This window comes from Vanessa tameamea, chromosome 18, assembly GCF_037043105.1.
Source record: "Vanessa tameamea isolate UH-Manoa-2023 chromosome 18, ilVanTame1 primary haplotype, whole genome shotgun sequence".
In the NCBI taxonomy this organism is placed as follows: Eukaryota; Metazoa; Arthropoda; class Insecta; order Lepidoptera; family Nymphalidae; genus Vanessa; species Vanessa tameamea.
The window spans coordinates 3,848,786-3,866,478 of NC_087326.1; the positions used below are offsets into that span (position 1 = coordinate 3,848,786).

The 17,693-nt window shown below is 31.7% G+C and overlaps 2 protein-coding genes across 3 annotated transcripts; one reads left to right on the top strand and one right to left on the bottom strand.

Annotated features, from left to right (window-relative positions):
- The first annotated feature begins 1,936 nt into the window (after nt 1-1,936).
- On the top strand, nt 1,937-3,252 carry LOC113396780 (neuralized-like protein 2). The gene is made up of 2 exons (XM_026634837.2): nt 1,937-2,780; nt 2,890-3,252. The coding sequence occupies exons 1-2, from the start codon at nt 2,081-2,083 to the stop codon at nt 2,997-2,999; spliced, it is 810 nt and encodes a 269-aa protein (XP_026490622.1). The 5' UTR covers nt 1,937-2,080; the 3' UTR covers nt 3,000-3,252.
- Nucleotides 3,253-14,494: 11,242 nt separating this feature from the next.
- Nucleotides 14,495-17,439, bottom strand: LOC113396718 (RNA-binding protein spenito). 2 transcript variants are annotated; one of them, XM_026634781.2, is made up of 2 exons: nt 17,379-17,439; nt 14,495-17,155 (listed from the first exon to the last, which is right to left on the bottom strand). In XM_026634781.2, the coding sequence occupies exon 2, from the start codon at nt 17,127-17,129 to the stop codon at nt 14,877-14,879; it is 2,253 nt and encodes a 750-aa protein (XP_026490566.1). In that variant the 5' UTR covers nt 17,130-17,155; nt 17,379-17,439; the 3' UTR covers nt 14,495-14,876. The 2 variants fall into 2 exon arrangements, with proteins under 2 accessions (XP_026490566.1, XP_026490562.1); XM_026634777.2 differs by having other exon boundaries at nt 17,248-17,417.
- Nucleotides 17,440-17,693: the final 254 nt, after the last annotated feature.

The following is a 17,693-nucleotide window of genomic DNA, read 5'->3' on the forward strand; positions in this document are numbered from 1 at the left end:
AAACTTGAACTACCGTTTTACCTGATCATATTAATAGATATTAGCTTCTAGATTTGCCCTATATATAAGTATGAAGAGCATAAAGGATTCTACTAAATTTTATATAAAAGTAAATTATAGTACTGAGATTTTACGCGCTAAGTTAAGTTCAATTGACCACATCTCTTTTAGTTGAATGAGAAAAATCATGATGTGCTGATGGTTGTTAACAGGAGCGATTTATTTAAATTCTTAATAAATTCAGACAGCCTGTGTAGTGGGTCATGAAACGACATTATTATGTACATGCGCATTTTGTTTACACGATTTAATAATTTTATATGGTTATTAATTGATTTATTTCGTATTTTCTTGTTTACAAATTATTTCACGTAAATTACATGTTCGTCTGACATCCTGATATTCCACTTCGTTTACTCTTCACCAAATTTATTTAGCAATGAAGGGAGTAAAGAGTAGTACGCCAATATAGTTAAAACAGATATTATGCCAATAGCGAAAAAGATAAAAATTAATATATTTTAAAATGACGAATTCCATTCACCGATAATGTAACAAATATTCTCTCAGAGAACAATAAATTCTTCTGTAACCTGACATTTTCTCAACTAAGTATTAAATTGATTTTATTATAATTATTGTCTAATATACTTCATAACATTACAATTATGACTATTGTTGAATCAAATAATAACACTATAATTCTTTTAGAGAAGAAGGAAAAAGTAACAACTATTGTACCACATCTGCGTCATCGTCTCGGCTTAGTAACTGAACTGACTTCCACTCCTGGTTTCTTTCCCTGTCAATGGTAGAATCCATTGGAATAGGATATAGAATATTAATTCGGGCAAACCATAATAAAAATGATTACCCCGGCAACTTAAGAAATATAATTTATTTGATCATAAAACACTAAACGAACAAAAAATATTTTTGATCGCACATTGAAGAAAGCTAATAACCATTTGGTTAACAAAAATAAAACCCAACGTAAAAGAGCTCTTTTGTATCCTAGCCATTATTCATGACAGACGTGAAACAAGTTACAACGGTCGTCTTATATTAATGGCAGCTGTCAATATTTACTGTTGTCAATATCAATTGTCTTATTTGTTAAAGTTTAAATGAGTGTTGACAGCGTTGCAGAAATATCGATAGTTTGACTATCGATAATTGACCTCGAAAACGATTGATAGTATCGTATTGATCAATACTATCGATAGCTCTCCGTGAGCAATACTATCGATAGTGCCAATACTATTGATAGTATCGCTAGCTCTCTGTAAGCAATACTATTGGTAGTAGCGATACTATTGGTACTATAGATAGTATCGATAGTTTGGGACTATCGATAGCCAGCGATTTTTTGATAGTATTGGTTTTTTAATGTAAGTAATGTATTCGTAATGTATTCTAATCGCTACACTCAAGATTACTACAAAAAGTTTCATCGAAATGCCACCGTCCTCTAAAGATTTTTTTAATGTTATGAGTATTTATAATGTTTATTCATAAATCAAACACAAAAAATATTGACAACATTTTTCACATTCAAATTTTTCATTATTCCTTATTCCGCATAAAATGTCTTAAATCTAAAAACAAATATTGTGGTAAATTTAGTTTCATTTATTTAAACATACACTATAGTTGGCCTGCTAAATTACTTATCTTGAGAAAGTAATACTATCGGAAATTACTGGCTATTGATAGCACAAAACTATCGATAGTATCGATAGTTTAGGTTAAAAGTAATGGATTTTGCAAAACTATCGATAGTATCAATAGTATTGCTCATGGGAAGCTATCGATAGTATCGATACTATCGATAGTATTGACACGTGACAATACTATCGATAGTATCGCTTACACCTTAACTATCGATAGTCTATCGATAGTCTATCGATAGTGGACTATCAATATGCAACACTAGTGTTGTAGCTGTTGTTTGTCAAAATATGCAAAATGTTATTTGCATACAATAAAATGTGAAACTCTTTATTTAGTTTCTGGAGTACGTCAGTGTTTTTACTGAAAAATAATCGATATATACTGTGGTAGATGTGTTAGTCGAAACATGTTATCCCGGTTTCATCATTACCATGGTTCAAATATCATTTTATTTGAAGAAAATACGGTGGCGTACCGTAAAACCAGTTTTGCGCATGGCTTGACTTTCAGTGAAAAACCTTTGTTGCCTGGTGAAATATTCCTAGTTGAAATTGAAAAGACAGAGCGTGGCTGGAGCGGTCATATGCGACTTGGTCTCACGCTGCTCGATCCACAGACGGCTGCTCTCGGCGACAAAGGTCTCCCGCAATATGCTCTCCCTGATCTCGCCAATACGGGTATGTCATGGATTTTCCCAATATCAAAATCCCAAAACAATGTAATTAGTACCTTCGAACTTGTTAATCAGGGCACTAGTAGTCGTCGTGATAACGAAACGAGACTATCAATACTTGGAGACGGACATAGTGTGCGAACTCCTCGAGGATATATTTCTAAAATGATACTTAGGCCACAAAACCTTACCCAAAAAGGTACACCTCAGGGTATTTTGCCAATGGATGCAGGAAGTCGAATTGGCGTAATGTTCGTCCCTTGCCCTAAAACTAGCAAGGATGAACCAGATTTAGCAGAAATGCATTTCATAATTAATGGTGAAGAACAGGGCCCTTGCACAAAAACTATACCTTATACAAGTGGCCCACTTCATGCAGTTGTTGATGTTTATGGAACTACAAAACAAGTGAAGATAATACAACTCTATGGAGGTATGTTATATAGTTTTTTTATTTCGAGCAACAAAAATAAATTAAAATAATAGTTTATTGCCAAAAGCACTCATTTATTAATAGCTAATTCTTAAATTTGTTTTTTCAGTGAAAACTCTTCAAAATGTGTGTCGGGATGCTATTCTCCAGTATGTGAAAAATGGTTCAGTAAAATCCCTACCCTTGCCACAGTGTTTGAAAGATTATTTACTTTCATAGGATTTTTAAATAAGGAACATTATATTGTGATGACAATAAGACTGTTTAAAAGTTTAATATTCCATTGGAACAAGTATTTAAGTATTTTTAAATATAAAAAAGAATTGAATCAACTTCATTTATGATTGCTTTTTTGAATTCAATTTTTTTCATAAAATGAATTATGAAGTCATTGGTTTATAAATAAATAACATAATTTTATTAGGATCATCAAATTTTCATCATTTGGATTAATAATAAAAACAAATTTGTTAGTTTCAAAATAATGTTATACATCAATTTTTAATTAAGTAAGTTATTATTGAATTATTAACATTGCTCAATGTATGATAATTAATTTATACATTTTAATATTGTGAACTACATACAAATTCTTGTCTTGATCAAATGAAAGAACACAATTTTTTATAAAAAACTAAATTAACTAAAAAATTATGAGATAAAAAATCTGATAAAATTTAAATTGGTCTAAAATTGAATAATTTTTTTGCTTCTAATAAAATAATGTTAAGTATATAAAAAATTGATCTGAATTAGCTTAAAATGCAACTATCTTATTGTTCAAAACTACCATTGTTCCCTTTTTGTTTTGTTTCATCGCGGCTTGGAGAGGCTGTGTGATTGTGTTGACATAATGCAACTCTGCTCTCTCTCATGCCATGCCCCGCTCGTGGCTTGGCATAGCTATCCTCAGGGGGTGAAAATAATGTCCCTCCCCCCTCTCCTCACTGTGCATACAGCAGCACGAGGCCAATCCCGCTGCTGTCATCCTCGGGGCACACACACCTCATGCTTCCACAGCTAAAGGGACCTACCCTTGTTCCTAAATTGACCTAACTAAAATTATACATTAATTTTAAAGTATGTATATAAAAATAAAAAAGTTGTTAATTTCATTTAATAGATTATCTATAATGTAATGTAACAAAATATGATTCAAATCATGGTTATGAATAATAAAAAATTGTACTAAAAATTAATATTTTCTTAATTCCTAATGTATTTTTATTTAATAGTGTTTTTTCACATGGTTGGATATCATTTAGCACATTGTATTAAGGAACATTTTTATTCATCCATAAAATGAAGCTTTTCAGTATTCCACTTTTACCTTTACACAATATTACTTTGTATCCAAAAGTACATTTTGCTATTTTAAGTTAGCAAATTACCTACTCAGTTGATAGTTATACACAATCTTTAAACTTATTTCTCTTTTAGTAATATGTCAACCATTTAAGTCCAAATAGGTTTATAGAATGTGAACTACATGATCTATGCCATTATAATGTTGTAAATATTAACTAATTGTTTTCTGTTACTATTTTGTTATTTATATTCCATGCAGATAAGTAATGAGAGCTAATTTGAAGAAATATGTATTTATATGCAGCTCACATTCAACTTTATTTATTTATGGTTTTGATATTATTAAAATTGTTACACAACACAATATTTAATTATTGTAATTTTCTGATCTATTTTATATTAAAATAAAAAGAAATATGTTTAATTTATAATATTGGCTTTAGAATGTATTTTGATTTTTATAGTAGTCATAATGGAAGATAAACAAGTTTCTTCTTTTATTAAAAAGACAAATATTTAAAATATTTAAGGATTCCTGTATAAAATATAATTAAAATATTTTGTTGTTGTTAATAAAATAAATTAGATTTTTTTTTTATAATACCTAACATCTCTTTTTTGGGTTAAGTTGTTTAAATATTTTTTATTTATTTATTTAGAAATATAAATCCCATGATGTGTTGTTTAATGGCACAAATTTGCAACTTTGTTTTGTTTTTTTTTGTAATTGTTATAATATATATTTTTATTTAATATTTATTTACTAATGAGTAGTTCAAGCATTCATTATGTATTATTTTATGACTGATTTCAAGATAAAAATAGTCTATTAAATTAATGTAATCTAGTATGAAATAAAAACAAGCAGGTTATAAATAGGTAATATATATATAACATATTATATATATCCATAATTTATCAAATGAACATTTTTAAGATTTTACACCAATAATAAGTAGTTATTTATTACCGAAACAGCTTAGTCATAATTTATAAAGTTATCAATCAGAGCCTTTGTAAAATTGCTACTTAACACTTAAACTTGTAATTTCACATTTATTTTGAGTTTCAGAAAGCTATTGTGTCAATTATCATTGTCTTTATATATTATTTAAATTTATTTATTACCTAAAGTATGAATATGTTATGAACATAATAAACTAATTGCTTTCTTGACGCTTGAAGGGCAACGATGCGCATATGATACCTATATTGTAAATAGGTAGGAATTAAAATTTGTTTTAGATAATTAATAAACTATTTATTTTTTTACCTTATGTATTTATTTAAAATTTTATTTTGAATTTGTTTTTCATCATTAGGTAAGTATAGGTGCTACTTCATTTGGTGGTTGTAATTACTATAGTATTTTAAACTTGAATTTTTTTTTTCCTTTGAAAATGTTAAAAGTTGTGTCTTAGTTTTGGAATCGTAAATTAAAAAAAATCTGCAGTAAAGTAAAAGTTCCAATACTAGCCCGTGGTGTCTCATCCGCTTAAGTAGATTGGAAAGTTAAAGGTTTCGAGCTCAATACACCACGCTGCTTCGATATGGATTGCAACACGTCATGTGGCAGATTTATATCCGGCATATGCAGTATTCCTCACGATGTTTTTCTTCACGGCCGAGCACAAACGCTAGTTATTAGTATATAACAACGTAGTGATCGATCCTCAAACTTCGTTTAAGATTTACGTGTACCTTAAGTATTTATTTTAAATTAATTAGGGAAAGAAACTAGTTAACTAGTTTTACTTCGCCCATTTGAGAAACGAATATCATATAATCACGCTTAAATATATTATTATAACGACAATCATCATTGTAGTGGTATTTGTAGCACGATCGAGTACGCATCTCCTTGTCCCGAATCTGAACTGCAATTAATTAATTTAATATATAAATAAGTTCAGGGCTTTGTGCAACCGGCTGTACCACCTATCTACCTAATTATGGGCACTACTTGACATCTTAGTTCCTATTTCCCAAGGTTAGTGACGCATTGGTGATGTAAGAAATTGCGATTATTTATTGCAGCACCAATGTTAATTCAAAAAATTCCTACACTTTTCCAAATAAAAATTTAATGTATCTGGGTCGGCATCGCTGACCTCTTCCTAATTTAAAATGGCCACTTATTCACTTATGCTCATTGTCACACTGATAATTGTTTAAGACCTTGCAGTTGTTTGCCCTCAATATTTAGTTAGTGGGCGACAGTGGTACGTTCCACGTTATTGATAACGCTCTTCTGAATCAAATAAAAGTCATATACAATCTCTTCGTTTTACTCTGAACTAGCACGTAGAAGTTAAGGCGTGGATATATGTGAAGTAGACTCATTTGAGTAACATTAATAATACAATTTTTTGGTAATCATTAACAAAAAACTTGCTTCATTGAACTATTAATTAAAATATTCTTATATATTTATTATATTAGATAAAAGAATATATTTAATTAAATAATACAACACCAATGGAATCTTAACCTTATTTTTACAATTTAACTTTCATAATATTTCGAACGATTTTTTTACGTAATGGATACGCGCAATTTTTTCTGGTGCCCAGTAACCATATGTGACGTGATGCTTTATCCGCGAACGGCGCACTGTACTTATAGTCCAAAGACGTGCTCCGAGTAAGTCAAACTAACTACTGCATTTCGCATATATAGTGCGACAGGGGTAAAAGGCGGTCACCCTTCGCGCTCTTACAAAATACGATAATATCGAGTCTTTGTTAATGGTAGAAAATCCTAATATTTAATTTGCAATTCAATTTCGAAAATATTTTTAATTGGATGAATGTTAATTTTCATGTTGTATTCGTTTTTATCGGTAGAAATATAAGCGTTTCCTTTGAACAAACTATTTGTAAATATCTAGTTTAATTTATTGATCAATTAAATTATATATTATGTTTTTTGTATATATATTGACACATTTTTAAATAAAGACATACCGCTCCAACGAGTATAAGTAGAAGAACCAGAAGTATGTTAGGGACGAGTACCTCTACAATTATAATCTAATTTGTAAGTCGAGTAGATACATAAAAAAAAAATAACAAAAAGTATTTTGGTCCAGGTATTTTCATTCAGTATATTTTTTACTGTTACGACATTAATATACACTTAGTACATAATAAACGGAATCCTTCTTTATTTATGCTTTGCCCAACATAGAAAGAAGGAGTAGAGATATAAATAATCTTAGATTATGAATACGTAAATTTAATGTGATTTACTATTAAATAGTTCTTTATTGTGTACTGTAAACAGTTGTTTATTAATATATCTTTTCTATAATATAACACCATGTCACTTAACTACTAAAATGCGCTCTAATTTTACTACCAAAATTCCGATATCAACTTCCCCTCTTATAAAACCCTATTTTAAAATCTATAATGAATTTTAGTTTCAAGCATTCATTTCTTAACAAATTATTATTTTTTTTCTTTAATTCTGTACCAACGAGGTACAGAATTAAAGAAAGAGGTGAAATTAGGTGTGAAAACTTTTATAAAATAACTAATATATATATGTCGGAGAATCGACCGACCGCGGGTAGGAGAATACCGACAATCGAACGTAAGTGTGACGTCACACCGAGTCACGCTTGGATGCGGCCGTTAGAAGGAAGCTCACGCTGATTTGGGAGCTGACATCGAACGGACGTGTCTGTTCGAGAAGTCCTGTTTATACCTTATCTAATTGTGTTAATTAAAATAAATTAACTTTGATCCAAGTGCTTCGAGATATTTTATTTTGCTTGAGGGACCCCATCATGTCAGAACCGAGAGAAGATACGTGCCCACTAAGTCAGGATTACCACCCTGCTCCGACATATATAATAAATTTTATAAATAATGAAAGTTAACTACAGTTGTGGTTATTACCCTTTTATCTAAAAATAGAAAAACTTTGCTCTTTTTTCTTTAGATATTTTGGAAACTTACTTACGAGCCTCTCATCGTACCTCCTATGAAGTTAATGTGTATCTGTTGCGCCACTTCTTGAACAAAACATTGTTCGTAATCATACATAAAAGGCAAGGCCTAAATGTTTTGTCGAACACTATAACCGGAGTTTGTAGAAAATGCGGATTGTTCATTTTATATTAGACTTAGAACGGAGAAGATTCGCCCGAAATCTTTTTTTACGCGAATTGAAAGCATTTGACTATAGATTGCAATGTGGAGTGGAATCGAGAGAGTTATTAAAAGTGATGAATTGTGAAAGATGTGTTTTGCTACCTCAAATGAAAATAGAATAACAAAATCGAATGAATTGAATTCTGAACAAGTTGAAAGAGGGCGAAAATGTAAAATCGCTCAATGTAGGTCCACTGAACAATGTATTTAAAAAAAAATGCTTTATAGTTTTAGTAACAATCATTATTTACTACAAAACATAATAGACCTACAATTTCACTGCAATAAAAATCTTTCATCATATTATTACTGTACTAGACTAGTAAGTATGTCTCTTCTGAAACTTTAAGATAAAATAATTACGAAGCTTTATGAATAGTATTTGTTGTTTTTATTTTAACTGGAAAACACTAACAAACAAAACTTACCTGTTTGTAATATTAGTATGATGATTGTATTCGTATGTTTAAATGTTAGGTATCTACATTACCCAATATTTTAACTATCTAACTTCGATTAAGAAATGTCGAATTTAGTACTCGTTTTACTAAATTTTGAGATTTAACGAACAATGCGGTGATTATAACGTAAAAATTGCGATTAACTATTTCATTAGTCATTATAATTGCAAGTTGCAACTAGGCATAAAAATATCTTTTTTCACTTTTTCCACGGACGTCGAGAAAGTATTATTTTCACTACATAGTTACAATATCAAACGTATGTACAATACATGAGCTGTCCTGAAAAAGTTTTAAAAATTGCCCCACAATTACCGACGAGTGCACTCTCTATTATCTCATTTTGATAACGAAACGACTGGCGTTTGGGTCAGTGTGACCCTGCGGCCCGATGTCACTTAATCAAATATTTTGGCCTAAGTAGTCCAAATAATTATAATTTGCTCCATACCGAACAGCGCACTTTCTATTTTCTCGCTTTCAATATTCGATGAGACGGTAATACGGCACGTAATGGAAAGATGTCAAGTTGATACCGAGTTTCTCAAATTGTTGTCAGTAAAGATATTATTCGTAAGTTTGAGGACTGTGTCATAAAACTTACAAATCTTTAAAGTTTTTGTCTAGACATTAAGAAAAAACATACCAATACATACTATATAGTACTATTCCCAACCAAAGCCGATAAATTGGCTAAATTGGTTTAATAAAACCTACATTCAAGATTGATGTATAGTGAATGAGTTAATTGTTTTTTTTTATTGAAGCTTTTCGTGAAGAAAAGTGGCGACTCTGTGGTTAATATTGTTACTTCATTACAAACACGTATACTAATACAAACTCACAAAGCTTACGAGATTATTAAAATTACCTTGCAATTTGTCAAAATAAATAACACTTTATTGTCAATTGTAATATTTAGTTAACTACCTAAGTAATTACACAAAATAAGTTTCTGTTTTTCTCAAGCAGTCTACTTAAATGAACATATTAGAAACAAGACTATAAATACTTTCTAAAATTGTATGTAACTGTAATTGTTATTTAATAAATGTTTATGTAATTGAGCAAATTAAAAATAAAAGTAAGAAATTATTGTTGACATAAAAGGTAAATAGTGTTATACCAACAAAACAATAATTTAATATATTATTAGATCACATTAAGTGAAGTTTGCTACAGAATATTTATACTTCTCAAGAACTGCTTTCTTGGTGGTAGGACTTTGTTCAGACCCGTCTGGGTAGATACAACCCACTCATCATATATTCTACGGTCAAGCAGCAATACTTAGTTTTGGTATGTTTCGGTTAGAAGGGAGATTGCGCCAGAATAACTTTACAGGTGCAAGGTAAATAACATCTCAGTTCCTAAAGTAGGTATCGCATTGGTTAAAAATTCATATGACACCAATGTATATGGGCAGCGTTAACCACTTACGATCTGGTGGCTATTTGCCATTCTGCCTACCTATACCATAAATAACTTTATTAAATCTTAATTGATTAGATAGTGAAATGCGTCTGTGAACTAATTTTATTGTGCTTTGATTCGACTTGCGATGGCGCCCGGCCGGTTGGCGAAAATCAGTGTGACTCCCACTCCGGTGCATAACCTCTTGTAGTAACAGAACTTTAATTTCAGTTTTTTGTTTTTTTAAATAAAAACTCAAAATGCTTGAGTTGCTAGCAGGTCGAAATATTCATAAAAAACATGCCACTTTTTTCTAATGTTTCAGTAAAATAATATGTTTATTATTTTTAAAAAACGACTAAGCTAAATGTAAACTTTCTGAATTGGAGGTAGTTTTAAGCGTAAAATGGATAAATATAAAGTCTATTCCATTTAAAGAAGGAATAAAGGTAAACAAAACTTAGATTTACGGATTCTATTCCATGCTTTGCTGATTAATATTATATTTATTTATAATACAACACTATCCTGCTTTACTACTTAATACATACATACATATATACATACAGTACACTTTCAAAGTTACATTAAATGCATCGTTACCATCTAAAACGATAATAATAGAATATTCAACATCCTGACCAATATCTCGTGCATTTAATGTCACATATTGTTTATTTCAATTCCTCTTGTAATTGAAATAGGCTATACCAATTTAAATATTATGAAATTGTTGAACAAACAAAATGTCATTGTGCTATGTAAATTATACTGTACCTTTTTTATTCGATGTAATTTTATTTGTATTCGTACTCAGAATTAAATTTGGATAATGGGGTATTCTCGGTACCATTTCCACCAGCGTCCTTTCTGATCATTTTATTTCGGTTGCTTTGAAATAAATTCCTAGTTTTTATACATTTTCGGAAAGCTAAGTAAACGATTATGTTTTTAAAATAATCTGCAGAACAAGTTTCATAATGATTTATTTTTTTTCACGCATATTTGAGGGAAAAAAATATTGAAATAATACCGTTTTCTGTCTCGCATTTTTAAATTTAGACCGATAATTATTGAAAAATATCCAGTGTTTAATCGTTTTTATAAATCAGAAGAAAAAAAATAGATTTTAATTGATACTCTTTTTTAAATAAATTTTTGAAATTGCAATTTTTACTTATTTTTAAAGAATGTTACTTGTGAGATGACGTCCGACAGAGAAGTGTGGAAGAAGAAGACATGCTGCACCGACCCCAAGTAAAATTGGGATAAGGGCAGGAGGATGATGATGTATTTTGACTTATTTTGAAAAAATCTAAAAAACGTGATAACTCAAAAATGGTTCACATTTGCATCATGCATATGGGGGTTCAAATTATCGCAAATAGTCACCCCTATCACCTCCTAACGGGAATACGTCGAATTACTAATAACCCTGTATAGAAATTAAGTCGTAGTTTTTAGTTTGTATATCACGTGATCTAAAAGACGATCCGCCTTGGTGTGGTGATGCAAAAACTGTCATATCATCTGACACTTTGATAAGCAACTTTTCTGGAGTTTAAATGTTAGTATTTGTACATTTCACTCCAACGATAGTGACTGTATGTAATTCATTATTTACATAGCTGTTGTTATCAATATGACATCACAAATGACTGACAAGAATAAAAATGGTTGAAATTTTAATTTAATTTTATGGCAAGAAATATATTTTTTTTGTAGCTTTTTATTACGAAAATCAACATTTTAAAGTACTTTTTCTAACATAGTAGAATATTAATATTTAACAATAAACACAATATACTCCAACACTCCGACATAATCATGCTTGCGCAGTGTAGGTGTTATCTTCTTTAAGTGGACACAAATCTTTATTTATATCAAACCTTTATAAGACAAAGTAAATGAGGTGTTAAAAAAAACTTTATGTAGTATTTTTTTGCTGATAAATTCAAATTTGCAGAATAGTTCTATATTATTTTAATTCGCTACTTTCTCGCTTTCAATATTCGTCTGCTTGTGATGACAAAAAGACTTTTATTAATTTTCATTTCAACTCTTCCAAATTTCTTCTTTCTTATATATAAAGGTTGGCCTTTATCACTCTAAAAAAAAGACAAGTTTTAAATATTTGCTTTATTTATTTTTTCATACAAGTTTTAATACTGTTTTTTATCAGATAGTCCAAGTAGTCCCAGAGGTAGAATTATCACTGGAAGAGAGAAACAAATATAAGTAGTTATACCTAATATTTGACTAATAAATAGTTGTAACTTTATGTGCCCCGTGATTTATGCCGCGTTCAATTTGTATTTTACATGTAATAAGTAGTATTACATTTTTTGATACAAACATTTTTTTATGAAATAAGATCATTTATATAATATAGGAAATTATATTACATAAATGATTTAAAACTAACTCGTTTCAAGGTTGTCCGCTCAGATTATAAAAGAAAAGGTAGGTGGAGTGAATGAAACGTTAAAGTGAAGTAACACTAAAGCGAATATAAAAACAAAAACGTATTGCGAAACAGCACATTTTTTGTTAATTCGTCAGAGGCGGTATTACTTTAATTATAGACGATATAGCAAAAATAAGCTGTATTCGCCTTTATTGCTTTACTTTAATGTTTTCATGCGCTCAATCTTCCTTTTATTTTGTAAACCTATGTGAGCCCAGACAAACAAAAAATTAGTTGTTTCCGTTTAATCACATTTTAAAAAGCGGTTATTTTGAAAAGACACACAAGCACATTTTATTTATTTATATGTATTTAAACGTTTAAGCTTCATTATATACGTAGTATCAAAAGAAAAGATTCGTTTTGTAATATATCTACATTATAGACAAGCTTTAATGTTGCTTGTTTTATTGTCTCACATGAATACTAAATTATATTAAGTAATTTAAAGGCCTTCAGGACTAAATTGTAGCTAATCTATATTGATTTGTGGATTGAATAATTTTGGTAAAGCTGCGATAGTCAAGTTTATATCTAAATGGATTCAGACCAGATCAGATCAGAATCGGGTGGAATTTTTAGTAACAGTATTCTTTATTTACCGACAGAAAGTTACTTGTTCCTAGCGAAAAAACAAGGTTTGTATTAAATAATTTATAACCAGAATACAAATTTTACTCTTTATATATTTAATAGAATACTCTATATTTATAAATTTGCTCAATAAACTACTCTTTTTTCTTTCCCATTTTTCGGTGTATCCCTTCCTAAACATATTTTTTGATGAATGAACCATTTTGATTAAGTACATTTTAATATCAAGCCAATAATTGTTCAATCTGTACAAAACAAACAAATTAAATAGTCTTCGCGAATTTTCATGTAGAAAACATTGTTTATTTACAAATGAATTTTAAATAATACCGGTTATTAGTGATGCACATTCATATTATAACTTATATAGTCTCATTCCATGTGACTTTAATAAAACAATCGTGCCATTAAGTACAACTTATAGCCATTTAAGCACTGAATCAATGTACCAAAATCACATGTTAATATATTAATAATATTTTGTATTAAATTTTGGTCTCTGATCATAATACAAAAACAAGACGCGCAAATTACGGAAATGGTGTTTTGTATTTTTGATATGGTTTATTTGTTTTGTACAAATTAAACGATGAATATAATTTCGAATTACCTATTAATAACGGCTCTGTATTGAATATTTGTACTTACCAATACTCACCCAAGATATATAATAAGCAGGCTACAACCTCCAGCACATGAAGTAATCTTCTAGATCTAGACTATATATATATATATGTAGGTTGTTTATAAAATGACTCAGTTTTTAAATCCGCCCAATTATAATGAATGTGAAAAAATGTTTTGATGCCTAAATCCAATTTTTAAATAATTTATATAATCTATATTTGAAAAATAGCATTATCTCATGACTTCCATAATTAACATTAAATTGGATAGAAGCATAATATCATGTTAACTGTATAACAATGTCTTTTGATAGTGTTTTATTATTATCATTTGACTATAAATTACCTCAATATTTTTTCCTCATGGTTTAATATTAAATATTACTATACTACTTACTCAGTCTTAGACACAACACAAATTTAAAATTCCCCATTTTCACGATACACATTCACAAACACTGCAGGTAATTTATACCTACCACGACATAACACTAAACATGATTTGCAGTTTTCACTTTATTTTTTTATAAGATATTTCCTTTACCCCCATCAGTCTAGCTTTATTACTGTTTAATATCAATGAAGTTCTTTTAACGTTAGACACTAATCTCTCAACACAAGCCATTCACTAACATTAACTGCACTTTGGACTCACTAGCTCACAAGGTATAAAAAAACTACAACATCAAATAAAATAATCTATTTGTGTTCACACACTACACATTGCTTACCATACACTGATTATGTTTACACTAAAACCGTTTTTAATTCATAGAGTACACAATGTATATTTCTTGCAGTTATTCTAGCAGAAACTAATTTTAATATAATAAACTTTTAACTCGCAATAACAATTATTGCTTTACACTAAAACTGTGACAGACACAGCACTTTCACATGAACAATAAATTGGTGACCCCTCACTAAACTATGTTTACAATCACCTCACATAAACACTACACATCACAAGAATTACATAATAAGTTTAATATTCTGAAAACATTAGGAAAAGATTATAAAAATCTTAAACTATGATAGTTTGTCTATGTAAAACTAATTTTGTACAACTAGGCAGAACCCCCTCGCACAACAACTATGACCAAGTGATCTTCCTTCAGGCTCTCCTCAGTTAGGTTGTGGCAAGTCCTTTTCAGTAGTTCTGTTGAAAAGTCACATGGTGGGAAGGAATATAAAACACCAGTAGCCTCCGTCTCTTTATTCAGCAGTGATATCACCCCAGCAGCCTCCTTCTGTTTCAAATAAGAAACTAAATTTCTCATTGGTCTCGTTTGTATACTTGCATCCTCATTTGTTATTGAAGCTGTTGATCCAGCCACGCCTAAGAAAATGGCATGTGAACTTGATGTTGCTATTCGTTTCTGCACATCATCAAGCTTTGGCTGGTCTAATCGAAGTCTCTGAGTAATTCTCAACTGATTTTTGCCCTCTTCGTCTTTCATCAGACTATCAATAATTTCAGAGTCACCATCTGTGAGATGGAATTTTGTTGGAAATAATGAATTTTTAAGAATTAATGCTCCATTCCAAATAGTTGTTGCTTTTCGAACAACTTCTGGCAGAGTCCTGGCAGATGCAAGCATACCACCATTTCTACGTGGGGAGCCATCGGAATCGCTGTCCGGAGATCGGCGCCGTGGAGAGCGAGAACGAGATCTATCGACTCCAGGCTCTCGCGATCCAGAACGACGAACTCGTCCATCATATTCACCATCAGGGGCTCGTCTCCACTCTTCATCGCGGTAATCACCAGTTCCGTGATATACGCCACGATACATGCCACGACCCCGACCACGATGTCCACCTCTTCCTCTATACCCCCCAGATCCACTGTAACCATATCCATCTTCCCAAGTACCTTCATATCCCTCATATCCTTCAACTGGTCGACCCTCTTCACCAGCAGCAGGTGCATATGGTTTTGGCCTGTAGGGACCACCTGTACCTACGTCTGCAAAGTCAATTCTAAGGCGCCTGTCAGGACCACCTAGAGGAAATCCTCTCATTTCTTTAACTGCAGCTTGTGCAGCATCAATTGAATCATACAAAATATATGCATGTGGTTCACCTTTAGCATATTCAATTTTTTTTATGGCACCAAATCTGTCAAATTCTCTTTCCAGTTGCGCTACTGACGTCCATGGACCAAGACCGCCTACCCATACACGAGTCGTTGGGGTAGCTTTACCATAGCCAATTTTGCACTGGAATTTACCAATGTACTGGCCAGATAACTCTACTTTGGCTCTATGGGCCATATCTAAAGTTTGATATCGTACGAAAGCAAAAGCATTACCAGTACCCGGTGGTGGCCTTTTAATGTCTATATCTTCAACAATACCATAGCGACCAAAAATTCTTCGAAGTTCCTCATCTGATATATTGATTTCTAAATTCCCAGCAAATAAAGTTCTGGTTGCCAAGGGATCATCTTCTGGTTGAACATGATGTAAATAGTTTGGAAATTTGTCTTTTTTATTTTCAATCTTCTCAAAAGGTGGATGATGCGGGCGTGGCATGTATGGCCTGGGCATATAGTGTGGGTGGGGAGGGTGATGCATCGGTGGACGGTGGTGCATTGGGGGTCCATGGGGACCTGCCATAGGATACTCATGCATCGGAGGGCGAAAGTCTCTGTGATGAGGAGGAACTGTTGGAGGTACTCCGTAAGCCCTATCGTCAGGCGGTGGTCTTCGTCTTTCGGCAACTGGAGACCAAGCATAGGAATAAGGACGATCATAATCAGGAGGAGTAATGCTTCTCGGTCTACTTCTATACTCTGACCTAACAGGTTCATATACAGGATCAACTATAGCAACTTTGTCATATAGAATAATTCTTGGTTTTGCGTGCTTTGCGTCTCGTGCATCTTCTGCACTACGGAAACAAACATACGCAACCCGTTCGTCCAGCTCATGAGATATTTTGATACTAAAATCACCAAACTTTTTGTACTCTCTGTACAACGTATCTTTAATGATCTCATCCGAAGCTTTAGGATGTAAAGCACTTACACATAAAACCTTGTAATAAGGTCGCACGGATTCCTCTCTAACTTCCCGGGATCGCACATAATCATCACGATGGGGTGAAACGTATCGTCCACGGGGGCTAGGTGAGCGAACTCGCCGACGCACCCTTTCTGGCGTGACACGCTCGTCGGAGCTATCGTCATACCTTCCTATGCTACTACGCGTTCTTTTAGATCGTGGCATACTATCCCTGGATGAACTTCTCTTCATGTTACGAATTTTCACCGTTATACGATCTCTATCTCTATCGCTACGCGGTAATCCAATCATGAAAGCTCAGTCTGATGAACCACTATCTGAAATGCACAACATTACACGTCACTTCAAAATGTCGCCTTGTTCCAGAAAAAATTAATCTCACTTCACGATATCAAGTTGTTAGTCTTACCACAAACAAAATTAGGATATAATCACTAATCTAAATTCACAACACCTCCACAGCTATAAAAGTTTAGAAACGATTTTAAGTGCAATTATGAACACAACCAAGAATAAAATGAATCAAGGGCAAATAATTACTTCATTAAAAGGGTATCCAAAATGGCTGCTTGTGCTTGGCCGATTCCAATGAATGACGAAAGCTTGGTCTGATCTAAGTATTGCCATTGCGAGAATTTTGTTTTAGGTATTATCTACACTATCAATTATTTTTGTTTTTTTTATCTTACATTAGCAGCCTGTAAACTTCCCACTGCTGGGCTAAGCCCAGCCTCCTCTCCCTTTGAGAAGAAGGTTTGGAGCATATTCCACCACGCTGCATCGACAGCGAAAAAATATTTTGTATGATGACGGCAAAACTCTCTTAACAAATTTAGCGAAATGTAGCGGAACAAG

Coding starts and splice junctions, on each gene's coding strand:
- LOC113396780 (XM_026634837.2), top strand. CDS start 2,081: ATGTTATCCCGGTTTCATCATTACCATGGTTCAAATATCATTTTATTT. Junction 2,781..2,889: donor GATAATACAACTCTATGGAG/GTATGTTATATA, acceptor TTGTTTTTTCAG/TGAAAACTCTTCAAAATGTG.
- LOC113396718 (XM_026634781.2), bottom strand. CDS start 17,129: ATGATTGGATTACCGCGTAGCGATAGAGATAGAGATCGTATAACGGTG.